The sequence below is a fragment of the Fistularia commersonii genome, chromosome 12, assembly GCF_037954325.1.
Source record: "Fistularia commersonii isolate RoL2024-O1a breed Wild chromosome 12, RoL_Fcom_v1.0, whole genome shotgun sequence".
NCBI lineage: Eukaryota > Metazoa > Chordata > Actinopteri > Syngnathiformes > Fistulariidae > Fistularia > Fistularia commersonii.
In genome coordinates this window covers 16,321,365-16,337,027 of record NC_141295.1, presented here as the reverse complement: position 1 = coordinate 16,337,027, position 15,663 = coordinate 16,321,365, and the positions used below count along the sequence as shown (strand labels likewise).

General features: G+C 45.3%; 1 protein-coding gene across 9 annotated transcripts in view; it reads left to right on the top strand.

Moving 5' to 3' along the window:
- The window catches only part of lrba (LPS-responsive vesicle trafficking, beach and anchor containing), a 180,614-nt gene that overhangs the window by 79,128 nt on the left and 85,823 nt on the right, over positions 1-15,663 (top strand). For all 9 annotated transcript variants that reach the window (XM_086157382.1, XM_086157387.1, XM_086157386.1 and 6 more), the window contains exons 35-36: positions 74-182; positions 8,389-8,555. In XM_086157382.1, coding sequence (XP_086013508.1) covers positions 74-182; positions 8,389-8,555 — 276 coding nt within the window. The remainder of the gene's footprint in view (positions 1-73; positions 183-8,388; positions 8,556-15,663) is intronic.

Here is a 15,663-nt window from a genome sequence, read left to right as displayed (position 1 = left end):
CATTTTAAATCTTAAAAATACACTGAAATAAATCAATACACGGTGTTTTGATAGCCATCACTCTCTCCTCCAGACTGCTGAGTCACACCATGAAGGACCACCTTGTTCGCGTAGCTAATGAAGCAGAATTTATCCTGAGCAGACAGAGGGCCGAAGACATCCATAAACATGCGGAATTTGAGGTAAGAGAGTGCAGCGCAACACTTGTATCGGCACGATATCCTCGATTCTGTTTTTTTTTCCCCCATAGGAAATCCAATCTCCCCTAAATGACAATTATTATGGCAGCTAAATTATTTATACAGGTGTATGATGACTTTGGAAAACCCTATCATCTGCAGAGTAGAAGGAATAAAACAGATGATCTGGTTTCGCAAAGCCGAGAGCCGGTTTCGTCCAGTAACAACGTGTTTTCATTCGTCATCATCAAGCACTGATTTATTCCACGCTGTTTTAAATCAGAGAAACAAGAGGAGAACTTGTGGTTCGAGGCCTCTGATAACGGAAGAACTACTTAAATAGAAATGTTGGCTTGATGATCTTATGGTCTGTCAGAACATATATGCAGTTAAAACAAGGCAGAGTCGGAACCTCAGTGGAGCCGATCCACCGACTTCGTGTCAATCTTGTGAAGGACGAATGTTTGCTTTTCAAACCGCTCATCAAGAGCACAAATCACAGAGACGACACACGTGCACTGTAGTAGCCTGAGCCTGTAGATCACGCCTAGCACATGTCACTGACCAAACATCGTGTTAATTTATGCTCATGCATTTTGGCTGTAGCATTGCCCCCAAAACATAACTTCTCCCCTCTCAATTCCAAGAGCTCCCTGCACAAACATTGCCTTTCAGGCGCGGCTCGGGGGCCGTATCTGTCCTGACCCGTAGGCGTCCCCTTTTCCGAGTCCCCAGCCCCAAACCCGCCCGGTCCCGTTTTCTAGTTCTCATCAAAATCATTTCCTGTGCCGGGGTCCTGTCCATTTCGCTCCCGCTGCGGGTGTATTTTGCTAGTGACAGGAATATGGTATCCTCCCCTCTGTTCCATCCATCGCTCCCTTCCACCCTCCCGCATTTCTCGGGAACCTGTCAGCATTAAAAGCTGCAGACAGCCCTGAGAGGTGCCGGCCTGAAGGGCTGCCTGTATGCGGACGCCTCCGCCTTCACTCCTAAGAGCCCTCCCCTCTTGCAGTAAAATGCGATGCATTTTTCAAGGTTCAAGGAAGGGTCTCTCTTACGTTTGGGTCAGGAGAAATCCCTCAGGAAAGTTGGAGCCTATCAGGGGCGTGGTCGCGCAACATTTGTGCGTCAACATGTAGCACTGGGTCGCTTTGTTTGATATGCATCTATTTCACTCGCTATGGCACCGGCAATTAGCAATGAGTGATTTCAGTCGGTTAGCAACAAAGACAGCGGAATGTGATTTAGCCCTGCCAGATTCATGGGCTCGATTTCCATTGTGCTTGTTTCAAACTTTACGAAATGTGAGCTAACCGGCTATGAACACTTGATGTAGCAGCCTGTCGGCACGCTACAGAAGGTAAGTGTCCCCTCCGCCTCATCTTGTCCCAATCCCATCTGAGTTTCTCAAATTTTTGGTCTTTAGGCTGCATCGTTCCTCTTCAACATGCAGAGAACTGTGCTCTCCGAATCGCCATTTTGTCAGTTCCTATTTCTTTCCGCAAGCTCTCTTGCAAGATTCTCAAGATGCCCTTGAAATGTGTGCTGTTTACCAAGCACACCCAATAAGCGAGACTGTTCCAATGTATTTACTAATTCACCTTGTTTTCAATGGATTTTTCACAACCTACATTACTATTTGGTTTGCAGTCCACCAGGATGCAGGGTTGGTCACCTTTCCCAAAGTTCCAAGAACTGCAGAACATAAACTAGCACACGTACAAAAGAAAAATAAAATGAAAGTTTCTCTCCCTCTCTGGCAATTTTAAACTTCTCCCGTCTCGGCAATGTCCCGGTCGTGCCTAATCAGATATCTTCTATAGCTCATTCCAAACTGTTTCACAATTGAATTCTCCGTCTAAAATGCAGTTGCTCCTCTGTGACCCCTGAGAAGAAGTGAGCCCCTGATAAGTCTGGCCCTGATATTGCCGTATTGATTTTTGCCCTCATACAACAAGCTGGAGCCAACGGTTTCATTTTGCTCTGCCACAATAAAAATAAAAGAGCAATGAAACCCCCCGAGTTCCCCTTCCCTCCGAGGGTGGGGGTGCGAGGATTTGAAATGATCTCACGTGTATTTAAAGCGCAATTTCTCCGTATTATTTTCAGGGCCACAATAAAAGGTCGGCTATTATTTTGTGCGAAATAGACCAGACCTGAAAGACCAAGAATCTCATTTGGGCCGCATTTTTCGCCGGAAGCGAAGAAACCCTCCGTCCCTCACTATGCTGACCTGAAATGAAGAAATCTTGTTAAACACTGGAACAACACTGGAAGACAAGAAAGGAGAATACCTGGAAATTTATGTTTGCTCCTTGTCAGAGTTCATATCGCAGCGGACGCAGTGATAGAGGATTCTTTTGATTTAGATAGGGGTTTGCCCCGGAGACGTAACATATGCTTTCCCTCTCAGCGTCTCTCCCTCTTCCTCACTCGCGCTCTCAGTGGCACTCTGTGGGACACAATTGAGTTATCTTTAGCCCCGAGAGTGAGTTATTACAGTTGGCTCGGGGTGAAACAGAGATGAAGATAACTCGGGGGTGGGGGGGGGAAAATCCAATTACCTTTTTGGGTTCTTTATCTAATAGGATCCTTAATGCGAACGAAATCTGCGGATCGGACGCTGCCGCCCCGACGCGGCGAATGATAGACTCCGAGAGGAGCGGGAAGGAGGAGGAGGCCAGGAGATAGGAGCAGGGAGGAGAGAGAAATCGAACGCTCCCTTTTTATGGGGCTGTTCATTAGGGATGAAATGTGGTGGACTCGGGGGCACGAGGGCAGATAAGAAGGTCCAGATAGGGAAGAGTGAGCAAGACCCAAGTCATTCCTATTCTTCCTTACCCTTCCATTCTGCCTTCCTTTTTTTTTTTTTATGCCCCCTTGATTCCGCCTCCGCTGTTATAAGGAGTAATTGAATGAACCGTCTCAGAGAACCAGTCCGAGCCAGACGACAGGGGCTAATTAGTCACCGGCGTCATTTTCTTCCCTCTGCTGAGCTTGTAAAACGATCTGATGCTTCTCCCCGCCGCGTTAATGACGTTAACATTGAGCCGACGCTGCTAATGTTGTACCGCCCTTCCGCCGCTTTCGGGAAATCGTTGCGTCATCGACGGGAGCGTTGCAACAATGTCCGGCAACATTTTAAAAGTTGGGTCAAATCCACTATTAAGATATAACATAATATGGGTTTTCCTTGATTTCACGCCCAAATGAAATTGTTTTTGTTTTTTTTTTTTTTGTTTTTTTTGCAACATAGCACTGAATAAACACATATTCTAGAGCGTGATCACACTACGGCGGACCGATCGCTGTTACCTACTGCAGAAAGGGTCCAATGCAGTTGCATCAACTGTAATATACCTGTCTGATTTCCTGGGTGTCTACTGGAAGGAGGCTGACGCAAAACAGGAACCTGCTTATATTTGTGAGGCCCATGTAGCGTCCCTCCACCATCACTGATATTTTTCTTTATTGCTACTTTCAAGTAGCAATAAGAAAGAAATAGATTTTTTTTAAATATTAAACGACTTTGTTGTCAAGATATATTCAATATAGTGGCATGTTTTGGCATTGCTCTGCATCTGTTCTGGAGGATGCTATCTTTTTTTTTTTTTTTTTAACACTCATTTTATGCAAGACAGCAGCGGGTACAGAGGAGAGGCGCGGCGCTCTTGTCTCAGTCCCACTGTCTTTTCCACATAATGAAGTCCCCAGGTACCTCCTCTGCAGCTCCCAGCACGGCAAACGCGTGACTGGTTAACCCTGAGCTATGGCTTTACTGTTCGCCGCCGTCTCTTCAGTCAAGCGGTGCGTTTTCTCGAGCTTCAGTTAAAGTCGTGCAGTTTCCAGTTTCTGAATTAACTTTGAGATGAATCACTGCAGGTGTGTCTTAACGCGGTGCGGGCTTGACACATTTATTAAAATGTGCCCCTGCTATCAAATTTTTAATGTAAGAATTTAGACACAAAATAAACAGGAAAATGTTTTTTTTTTTTTTTTCCAAAGTGACCAGGGATAACCTTGCCGTGACTATGGTTTATGATTTAATTTTTGTCATTTTTATTTGAATTTTAAAATCCAGACCAGTGAAACATGCTCTCTAAAGTACTGTGCAGAATGCGTGTGGTGTGTTTGTTATTAAAAGTGCAGCAACTCCACAGTCAGGTTGTTTACAGCTGATTACGTTGCAGTTGAAGGCAACCGCAACCATACGGCCCACCCGAGAGGCGAGGGAGAGAACAGCTAGAAACTGTTATTACCAGTTTTTAAGCCTCAACGCTACCACGGACACCGTTCAAGTGGTTCAGATGGACAGGAATAAGTTTTGAGCATAAACACATGAGAGATAGCAAGGTCACAGCCAGATCATCCTTTTTAAACCATCAGGGAGGTGGTTTATTTTCTTCTTCCGATGACCGTCATTAGGTCCTACTCACTGGTTCTTTTTAAATTGGTAGTAGAAATATATCTCTCACATCAAACCCACCTTTGGCGTCGACATCCGGTATTTTTTTTTATTTATTTTTTTTTCATCTGGTCATGTCCCCGCTTCATTTATCAGTTTTTCACCTCCGGGCGACAGTTTAACACGTGATTTTTCACTCGCCGTGACCTTGACACCGAGCCAGGGATGGCAACGTCTCAGACCGATGCGGCGAGCGCGGTACGCGGTATTCGTGCAGACAAGGCTTTTTTTTTTTTTTTGTGTTGTGGGTGGAGGAGATGGAGAGCCTGCCAGCGGAGCGCGGTGACCAGTCCATTAAAGATCAGCCACAGACAGTACAAGGGGTGGGGCGTGGGGGGGGGGAGGGGGTAACGATATACTTTGATAAGTGGTGCACCTATCTTAACCTTGATGGCCGATAGCAGTGTTCCGATGCCAGCCGCGGGGATGCTTTTCAACCGGATTAGATTATTTTTTTCCACTTCCACTTCAAGCTGGAAGGAGGGGAAAAATCAATACTCGGGAGCACAGCATGACAGGGGCATCATTTCAGAATTGAAGTGGCTGTCAGGCATTGTCATTTGGTGACTTTTGTTCGCCATTGTACTTTTAAGCCCTCATTTTTCTCCCCCTCCTCTTCCTTTCAACCCTGTTTCTTCTTCGACCCATTGTCTGAATTCCCCCGGTGACATTTTATGTTGCAATTTGAAAACTCGAGGGCAAGAGATCAAGTGCAAGGGAATCTCTTTGAAACCAATTGGTAGACTGGTTCAGAATCTACTTTTGTTTTCCGACCCCCATCCTGCTTTTTCCATTTTTATCCGCGCGTCTCGCCAGACCTCCATTGTGTTCCAGGAGGAATTTATTTGTAGTATATTTGCATTCTGTGATGCCAGACAAGGACAAGCCCTGATTTCTTGCCTTCGTCTGGACAGTTCCTCTGCCCGTTTGTAAATGAAACCCTCTGGGAGCGCTTGTCAACGGATGTGAGAAATTGGAGATCCTCTCGGGGCGATTGCCCGGTCTCGGAGAGCGTGTAGCCCTGATGTGCCACCAATGTCAAGAGCTTGCAAATCAAGCGCCTTAATAACGTCTCTGCCCGTTCGGTCCCCCCCCCCCCGTTCTCCGACCGAACCTTGAGAACCCGCTTTTGTCAGTTGAAGGCAGACGGCGGCGCCGCAACACCGCCGGACCTTTCTCTGTCACTCTTAATTGATAAACACAGGGCTGATATCTTGTAATGAGCCACAATTCTTCAGTCTATTATCCTGGTTAACCCTCTCAACCCACAGAGCGGGAGGAGGAGGGGAGCCAAGACATCATCTGACAACAACTACAGCGTTTAGATAAGACGGACACTTTCGCCCCTCCTCCTCGTTTTCCCCTGCTTATTTTATGGAGTTTAATGATGACAAAAGCTCGCGCAAGCGGCGGCGGCCGCCGCCACAACTACAATTTGTAACGCCTTGAAAAAAAGAACCCGTGATCATGTTACTTACCGGTCACGTGATGGAAATGCCTGCGTTTGGACGTTTTTTTGATCCCGCCATGTGCACGTCACCATTTTCGTCCATTATGCGATTCTAGAGATGATTACCATTCTTTCCATTTCCCAAGCAGCCCCCTAACCTCCAGCACACATCCGTAGTTATTTATTTGAACGGCGGACGAATTGCGGGAGACACGACTCAGCGTAATTGACTCGATTAACGCCAGCCATTATCCTTTCGTCTTCACCAAGCTGTCTTCTGCGGCAGTCCAGGCACCCATGCCGGCCCGACCCTGTCAGCCGGGCCATGTAATGGAAGGTGCTGCCCATGATTACAGTGTCGCAAGTCATAACAGTCTCACTGCCAGCGAGTTGTGCCCTGGTGGATGTCTGGGTGGGAAAAACACTGTAGTCATTTTTTTTTTTTTCCCCCATCCTCGGCTGCACCCTTTTAACTCGCTAAACGGAATTATCTATGTCCCACCGCATATTTTTATGGGTCTTGTCAAAATATGCACTTTGACATCTTCGGTCTCTCCTAAACCAGCATGGTTCTGATTTGCATTTGCTTTTTTTTTTTTTTTTTTTTTTTTGTTTCCTCAGCAAACAATGGCGGGTTTGAACAGTTCTTCGGTTTCTCTTTTTTTTTTTATGCTGTCAACGGCTCTACGGGGAGGTGAAAGCACGGCAGAGGATTTAGTTATTTGCTTTAACTCTCGTAATAATAAAAGACAATGAGCCCGACATTTTTCTCTGACGCCACAGGGATAAAAATGGATTTAAAGCGACCCGTCTTTTCCACTCATAAAGACACCCAACTTTGAATTTTCGATTGCGCTATTTACGCGCTCAGCGTTTTTCGGCTGTTATTGCAGGGGTCCGTCTGCGACACGGCCTTTGCTGCCGCAGTCAACTCCGGCTTAGAATATGAGAAAAGCCCATTACGGCATCAAGGGTTTGGATGTTTGGGCAGGCTCAGCACATAGGTGATGACAGCTTTGTTTATAGTTATGAGTTTGAACCCAGCACTTTTGATTAGTGCTGCAGACTTCACATGTCTCAGACAGGGGCAGATGGAAATTGACTCTATAGGCTTGCAGCTTGAAGGTCTTTAAATCTCCAAATTGAGTAAAACTGGATTGTTGATTTTCACCTCATGAACACCAATTACTGAGTTCTGTTAAGACCGTTTTCTGTAATAACGCGAATAGAAATAAGGCAAAATTGTGCAAATTTCATTTTGCACACCACCGACAGTCCCATTTCTGCGGTCCAGCCCCGGTTGCGTTGCCCATGTCTGCCTCCTTCACCTCATCTGATCAAGATTAATGGAGGTGCGTCTCGTACGCCGAGGCTACGTGTCCTCTAGCTGGAAATTTGCAACATCTAGGGAGCAATCCTTTGCCCTGTACACCATTAAATTCGCTATTTCCCAAGTCGTCATCTCGGAACGCAGAGACATAGATCGATCATTAAGGCAAATTGGCCTCCAGAAAGGGCTGACAGATTTGATTTAGATGCATCGATAAGTCGTATATGAAATAGCGGCACCGGAGCGTAAGAAGACGTGCTTTTTTAGTAACTCGTGAAACTGTACGACTGATACGGCGATGGACTATTCGGTGTTGTGTTTACGCGTGGATCGTGAACTAGAGTTGTTTTCTTCACAAATCGCGCCGCTATTTATAGAGTTAAACAACTGAGGAAAAGCCGTAATCTATGTGACTCGCCATACATTTCCCTCCTTTTTTTATTTTTTCCTCGCCAGAGAATATTACCTGGAAACCATTCTGTAGATTAAGTCACCAGCGCGCCGATGAAATTGGTTTTGAAAAAGGGAGGACAGAAGATCCAAACACTGTTTCAAATTATGGCGGTTATTTTCCAAAGGTGTTTTTACTTTCACCATCTCCGCGGAGTTCAAAGGCCCGTTCCGATAACAAATTCGGACAAAGAATAATGTCCTCCTCGTGCATTGCGGGTATCGTGTGATTTGGTGCGCTGGAGGGCATTAGTAAATAAGTGTCCACTGTTATTAATCAACATGACATGAGGACAGAAATGACCCTATGCTTTTCATTTACCTCCGCTCAGTGCGTTTCTATATGGGGAAAACGCCTCTGCGCGAGTAACTCCATTGTTTCCCGTCTTTGTGCCATATGTTCTGTAAAACAAAAAAAAAATGATAACGCACCCACGTTGTGAAATATATGCTGTATTAAATGAGCCTCTCGCAATGCAAACACTCAGAAATGCCCTGTTCTTCTACTTTCCAGTCGAACTGTGCTCAGTACGCGGCGGAGAAACGCGACGAAGAGAAAATGTGCGACCATCTGATCCGCGCCGCCAAGTACCGTGACCACGTGACGGCCACCCAGCTCATCCAGAAGATAGTCAACATTCTGACGGACAAACACGGAGCCTGGGGAAACTCGTCCGCCAGGTAAATCGAAATTTATATTTACAGTAAAAGAAAACAAGAAACAAGAAAACAAGAAACAAATAACTTGGTGGAAGTGTTGTGTCTTTTAATATCAATGAAATAATCGGATGAAGCAGGAAATTTTATGAGGTGGTAAAGTACTTTTGCAATCCTATACCTAAATGACATTTTCAAATATTTATCGCTTTTTCTCCGACGCCCTGTGAGGAGTTTGGCATATCGCGCATTTTGACCGGGTTGCATTTGCAAAGCTTGGAAGCCGCAGCCCCGCGAGAGACGAGAGGCGTTCAGACGGCTCCGCGACCATTAAGGAGGAACCTCATCCTCCGTGTTTGTTTTGCCAAACGGGTCGTCAGGATGTAACGCGGCCGTTCCCCGATGACGGCTGTTTGCGCAGGTAGTGTGTAATGGCGAGCTGACGGGACGGCCACTCGCTAACGCTTGTTAGGCTGAGCTGACTCTCCAGAGGCTCGCCTCGCAAAGGGCCGCCATGCTATTAAACCGCGAGTCTTGTCTCTGACCGCTTTTGTCTGCCTTTTTTTTGCACGTATCAAAATGCGGTGTAGTTTTTGTCATATTTTACATTTTTCCACCCTTACTCCCTCCTCCCCTCTCCTTTGTATTACCCTCCATATGTACTCACACAAAGCTGTGTGCTATTTACTATGGAGATTGTGTTCCCTTGACTCTGGCCAGAAAAGTCCCCCATTACTGGGCCTTTATACCGTGGCGCTATTGATGGTTTTCCTAATGGCTGCCGATGGGCTCAGGGAGCCATTGGCACCGGGCCTTGGAGTGCTGCGCTCTTTTAATAAATCACAATCAGTCCCGTGCCATTACATCAATATTTTTGGTCAATTACTGTGAAGGTCAGGTGGTGCGGCTTCGCATAGAGCCCGAGGTATGTGGGCATGTGAAAAACATCTGGTGCCGTCAAGCCCCAGAAAAGAGCAAGTAAAGGAGGCGATAGACACAAAAACAAACACACACACACACACACACACACACACACACACACACACACACCTGCAAACCTGCAGGCGTTCTAATAGAATAGATGTTCTTTTCCCCCTATTCCACACATGCACAGATTTTGTGGCGCAGCAACATCCTTGCTGGTAAATCAAACGGATACACACAATGAAACCCAAAACCATTTCCCAGCTGTGAAAATTAAACCCAGGAACACAAAGACAATACGCTGCTACGATTACGACCTTTTGTTGCGCGGGTGTAAAATCCATGCCTGCCTGCTCACACGCTATGAAAACCTATTCCCCGAAGTTTCCATTCAATAAAGAGTCTGAAAATGAAAATATTATTTTCGCACGAGGTGATGGGAATTGTTGTTTCCTCGCGGAAGGCATCTAATATCTTCTGACACGACGTGACCTACCTGAATGCAATTTGTGTCTTAATATCCAGCTTACAGCGGCGCTGGCCTCTGGAGGAAAGAGGTGTTATGTGATTTATTATTTTTTTTTTCTCTCCTTGATATTTTTTTTTTCCCACCAGCTTTTGTCTCTGTCTGTCTGCAGCTCTTCTTGTTTCTCTCCGTCCGTCAAAATATTAGATTTTTATTTCTCATTCTCCCCCATTCCCTGTCCTTTTGCTCTATCACGGTTCACGATCTGCTTCAGTTGTATGGCTGCACGTCCAGGGAGGATTTCAGACAAAGGCGGTATCTATCGTCGCGGTGCCCTTGTCCGTCACCCGGTGCGGGGACATAGGCGGCTCCGTAGGCAGACGGAGGGTGACTGCTCGTGCATCCATTCATTTCTGTCCTTTCGCCCAGAGACACAGGTGTACAACATGCCAGCCTGCTGTCTCCCACAACGGGAAGAGGTAAATGAACAGCTAGCAAGACGGCCACAAATGAAACAACTGGCAGATGTCATTTTTTTTTTTTTTTTTTTTTTTCTCCTCCTCCTCATCTCATCTTCCACCTTTCTTTTTTTCCCCCTTTCTATTATTTGAGCCGGGGTCCGCTGAGCACCCTCATGCCCCGTTTATTTGGGTCAGGAGTCATCTTTCACGTATATGACACCAAAGTGGACCAACGGCGATGAGGGCAGATAGATGATGGAGAACGTCAACTCACGGTCTCCGGGGGAAACACTGTACTCTTCTGGTTCCCCCTCTCCTACCTGCTCTTTATTGCATTCTAATAGGCTGACTAATGTACCATGGAAATTCACTCTGGGTGCTCGAAGCGGGGTTAGTAAGGGAGAGGCGGCTGCAGCTGAAAAAGCTCAGTTGCGCTGGCGAAACGGCGTACGCGGTTTTTTTTTCCCCTCTCCCCCTCCTCCAGAGCTCTTTGCAATTTACCACCACAGCGAGTTTTAAGAGGCCGATGGAGCCATTATTCAAGATAGATAGATAGATAGATAGATAGATAGAAACCCGCCCGGGTGTTTTCGGTACGTTTTTTCCTCTTTTTAAGCAGCATCAGCATCCTTCTCTATTTCTGCTTCATTCCAGCGATTCTCACCCAAAGCTAGCCCCCCGCGAGCAACAACTCCTGTCTGTCTGCTCCTCCTCCCTCATACAAGCAGCTCATTTTCTGCAGCACCACTGCTCTAATGGACGCCCTTAGGCTAGAGGCTTCCCAGCCAAGGGACATCCATCTTTTGACGTGTCACACTCCCGCCCGGCGAAAAATCTTTGTGATGTGCACTCCAATTTTTCCTCAGTAAATCAAATCTTCCTTCCTTCAGAAAGACGAATGCTTTAGGGTTGGAGTGTTATAGAGAAAATCAATACCGGTGAAATTTAAACAGTATGCCCCCGTATTGATCGGCTTTGTGAGATCGAAAACGGACAGCTTTGTAACTGTTCCGCTGGACAGTTAGCTGACCTGTAATGGACAAACTATTGATATTAGCATTACTATTTTATCCTTTACTGTGTCATTTTGCCAGCACAAGGCTGAGGGGAAGAAACCCCTGGCATACAATTCAGAGATGGTTCTAGAAAGAATGGTGGGATTTCCATTTTATGGATCTACGCTATTAACTCTTGGCAAAATCACAGAGGATTCCAGCATTGGTATTGTTTTTTTCTTTGATAGGCTCTCGTGGTTTTTTTTTTTGGTTTTTTTTTTTTTTCAGTAAATATGGATAAGTTGAGGTCACCCCTTGAGTGTAATATTCCCATTAGATCCGAGACGCTTTTAACTATGTGGATGAATCATTTATGTTGCTAAAACTGTAGTTGTTTTTTCCTGTTTTTTTTTTTTTTTTCTCTAACAGTTCGAAATTGCAAATCACGTGACCCGCGCACGCGCTCATAAAACGCTGTGCAGTCGAAGGAAACGTTAAATGATTTCTGGAAATATCAATTATACTTTATTTCTCCGTGAATAAAAGATGTATCATTTACGCTCTAGAATGTCTTTAAATCATGTTGACACACAGCTGGTTTTCAAGTATTTTTTAGCGCAGCGCTACGGTACAAATAATTATGATGAAGTACAATATAAATATAACTATACTGTCATAGTAAATGAGCGTGGATGGTGTTTAATTCAGTGAAAAAGAACCTATATGGTTCTAATTTAATTAATTTACGGTGTTGCACCCGAGTTGTGTCACTTCAGTTTCCTCTTAGTAATACATTTGTTTAAAATGGCAAGTAGAATAACAGCTCAGTTGAAATATGACAACATTTTTTCTAATCTTATCTATCTATATGGGAAAAATGTATCCGCTATGACCTTTTTATAATTAAGTTTTTTCACTCCGAACATTCCAGTGTCCCAGAGAGACGAGCACTTTCCATTTCAAAAACGTACGAGTGCATGAGAAGCGACGGCAGCCGGACTCATCTGTACTTGTACGTGTCCATTCCAGACCTAAATCACAATTATGATACATAATACTGAATGTATTGCATGTGTTAAAGCGGGGGGTCTGCATAGTGTCGGCGCTGCCTCGCGTGCACGTCTCACGAAAAGCCGGCGGTGTCCGTTCAGCGCATGCAGAGCTGAAAAAGGAAATGGGACTCTGGCACGTCAGCGGAGATTATAACCACAGGACAGAGGAACACGACTGTTTAGAGTACACCGGCTTTTTCGGAAATGCGTGACATGAGAGGAGCAGGAAGACAGCGAGTGAGAGCGAGAGACGGATGAGAGGGAGATGCTTTCTAACCGGAGCATCAAAAGATGGAGACGAAGACAGTTGTTTTTCTACGTTCCTTCTTTAAACTCGAGCGCGCGCTAAGCAATGCCGGTGACTTGACTGCACCGACCCGCATGTAAAAGGTTGAGTGCGTCGTTTGCTCGGTTCAAAACGGCGCCGCTGCCAACTTATCTGGCCATCGGGTTTCCTTAGCTGCTCTCGGGGAAAGAGTAAACAATTTCCTCCCAAATCTTTAATCCCCGATCTTTTCATTGACCAGCTGCTCGCTTTTATTCTTATTTTCATAATAAAACTCTCGAGTGCAATTTTTATTAATCTCTTCGAAGATATCGCAAAGTCGATAATGTCAAGCCCTTCCAGACTATGAAAACTACTTTATGCGGTATTTAACAGGCAGTTTTAAACTGGTAATGGCTTTTGGTTTGCTTATAAATACTTGCAGTCTAAACACAAACACGACCCCGTGTACTGAGCAGTAGCAGCTGTAGCAGCTTGCCGCTCCCATCTCATCCGAGGCGGAGTCGTTTCCTTCGGTCCGGGTCCCGACTACTTCAAAACCAATTAGCTCGGACTCGACTCGTGGCCCTCGGCCCGACTCGATGCAGCCATAAACATCGAGGATAAACACGCCGCGCCGAGAAATGCGAGCCCGCCTTCGGTAGTGCTCATCTTTGTAAACGATACCCCGTATCACGCTGCGATCTACCGGCCCGGAACCCTCCGACGGGTTTAATGGGAAACCCTCCACTCCATTAATCAAACGCCGTGACGCGGGTCTGGCACTGAAAAGTTGTGACAGGGACGAAAAGGATGTCCCTCCGCTCCCCGGGGAGAATACTCGAGTGTGACAGACGTGGATTCCATCAGTTACATAAAATAACGTGCCACAAGGGCCCTACCGTGCAGTCCGGTTCGTGAATATGAATTAGAATATAGTCCTAATGATAACAATCCCCTCTGCTGTATATACAGTACAGTGGCTGGGGCTGTGAGGAAATGTAACAGAGTGTCAGGGCAGAACATATTAACAGCTGATGATGTCCATATGTTTGTGTGTTTAAGTGCTAAATAGCGAGCCATTTCGAATGGTGTGAGAAAGGTGCCTGGCGAAGTTCAGCAATTACAGCGGTTTCCGTCAAGATGCTATTCGCTTAGGTAATGTTTTTATTGCTAATTGTACGTATTTTGGCCCGCTCTGGTCGACCCCAAAGTGGGTCGTTCGCTATCTGCTTTTTACCCGTTGCAACCGTCTGATTCTGTGTCTTAAAGGCCGCTAAGAACTGAAAATCAGCTTGATTTTCAAATCCAATTAAAAAAAAAAACAAGAGAATAATCAAAAATGCAACATTTTTAAATGTTGATGTTTGGAAAAAGCCAGTACAGTAAATCCTCGCTATAACACGGTTCACCTTTTGCGGCTTCACTGTTTCGCTGATTTTTTTTTTTAGTGCAGTTCTTTTAATGCTTATTTTTTTTACATTACAGTGTGTTGTGTTCTGCATCCTAATTGGCAAGAGGACGGTAGACCAGTGTCAACAATCTCAAATTTACATTTGCAAATTTTCTCCATGCCAAAACCCACAATGTGGACAAAACGTTGACGACACGCCCAAAAAGAAGAGGAAGATGTTAACTATTGCAGAGAAAGTTAAACTTCTGGACATGTTGAATGAAGGCAGAAGCTATGTGGCTGTAGGGCGCCGTTACGGAATAAATTAATCTTCGGTTTGTTGCATAAAGAAGGAGGAAAATAACATAAGGATGACAGCAGCAATAGGTTTTAACAAGGGTGACTGTCCACAACAAGACCATTTTAAGGATGGAAAATATAAAACTGACTACTTTGCAGATTTCGCTCATTGCGGGTTATGTTTTTTAGAAAATAACCCCCACCATAAAGGAGGGTTTACTGTATGTCACAATAGTAGGGGTAGATACTGTCAATATGTTGAATAAAATGTTTGGTGTTTAGCGAGCAGACAAGACTTACATGTACTTTCAACCAACGATTAGCCTCAAAACCCGGTATCTGTCCTGCTGGTTGCATCCCTGTAGCGTACACACAACAAACTTGCCACATGCTTTACATAACATATAAACCTGGAATGATGTGGAAAGCCTTTTTTTTTTTTTTTTATCATCAAACTCTATTTTTTCAATTATCTCATTGTGCTACGATACGTTTCCCCTTGGTTGGGTATAACTGTGTTAAATATTGGTCAAACATGCGCTGATAGTTTGCAATTTTATTTCACCTAAATTGAAGTGGAAAGCTGGCCCAGAGGTTTTCAATTTAACCAAACCCCCCTAATATTCCCTTTTTCTTTTTGGCCTTCAGATCCTCCGAATTGTCCATCTCCTCTTTAGCAGCCCCGCAATGTAATGGAATCCTTGTTCTGAAGTATGAAGGAAAGCCGCCGTCCTGGAAAGACCAATTACACCATCGTGCTTCGCCGCGTCTTTGCCGGCGTGACTCTGTAGCAACTCACAGATTTATGAGTTTCATATACCCTTAAGAAAGTATATAGCCTCGGCTGACCAAGGTCATGAAAAAAGGGTGTCTGATCAATATCTGAATGAAAAGCCATTCGGGAAGTTTTTAGGGCCTTTTTTTTTCCTCCTCTCCTTTCTCCGCGCAATATCTGGAGAGTATCGATTGTCAGGGGCCAGTAGTTAGTCAAAGGCTATCTCCTTTGACTAACCCCTTTGCAGCGTGTCACCCCCCTCTCCCCGACCCCCTCTTCCTCTTGATAGATTGGTATGCTTCCAGCCACTGTAATTACACCACGGGACCCACAGGTCATTTATTTTGCTACTTGCACCGTTTGCCCCCCCCCCCCAAAAAAAAAAAAAAAAATCGCCTTTATCTTCAGAATCCAGCACTTCCCTGTGCAGCTAAAGAAAAGAAGGGGCACATAAAATCCTGGTGTCGCCGGTACACGCATGAAAGAGTGACTGAGGGCCAT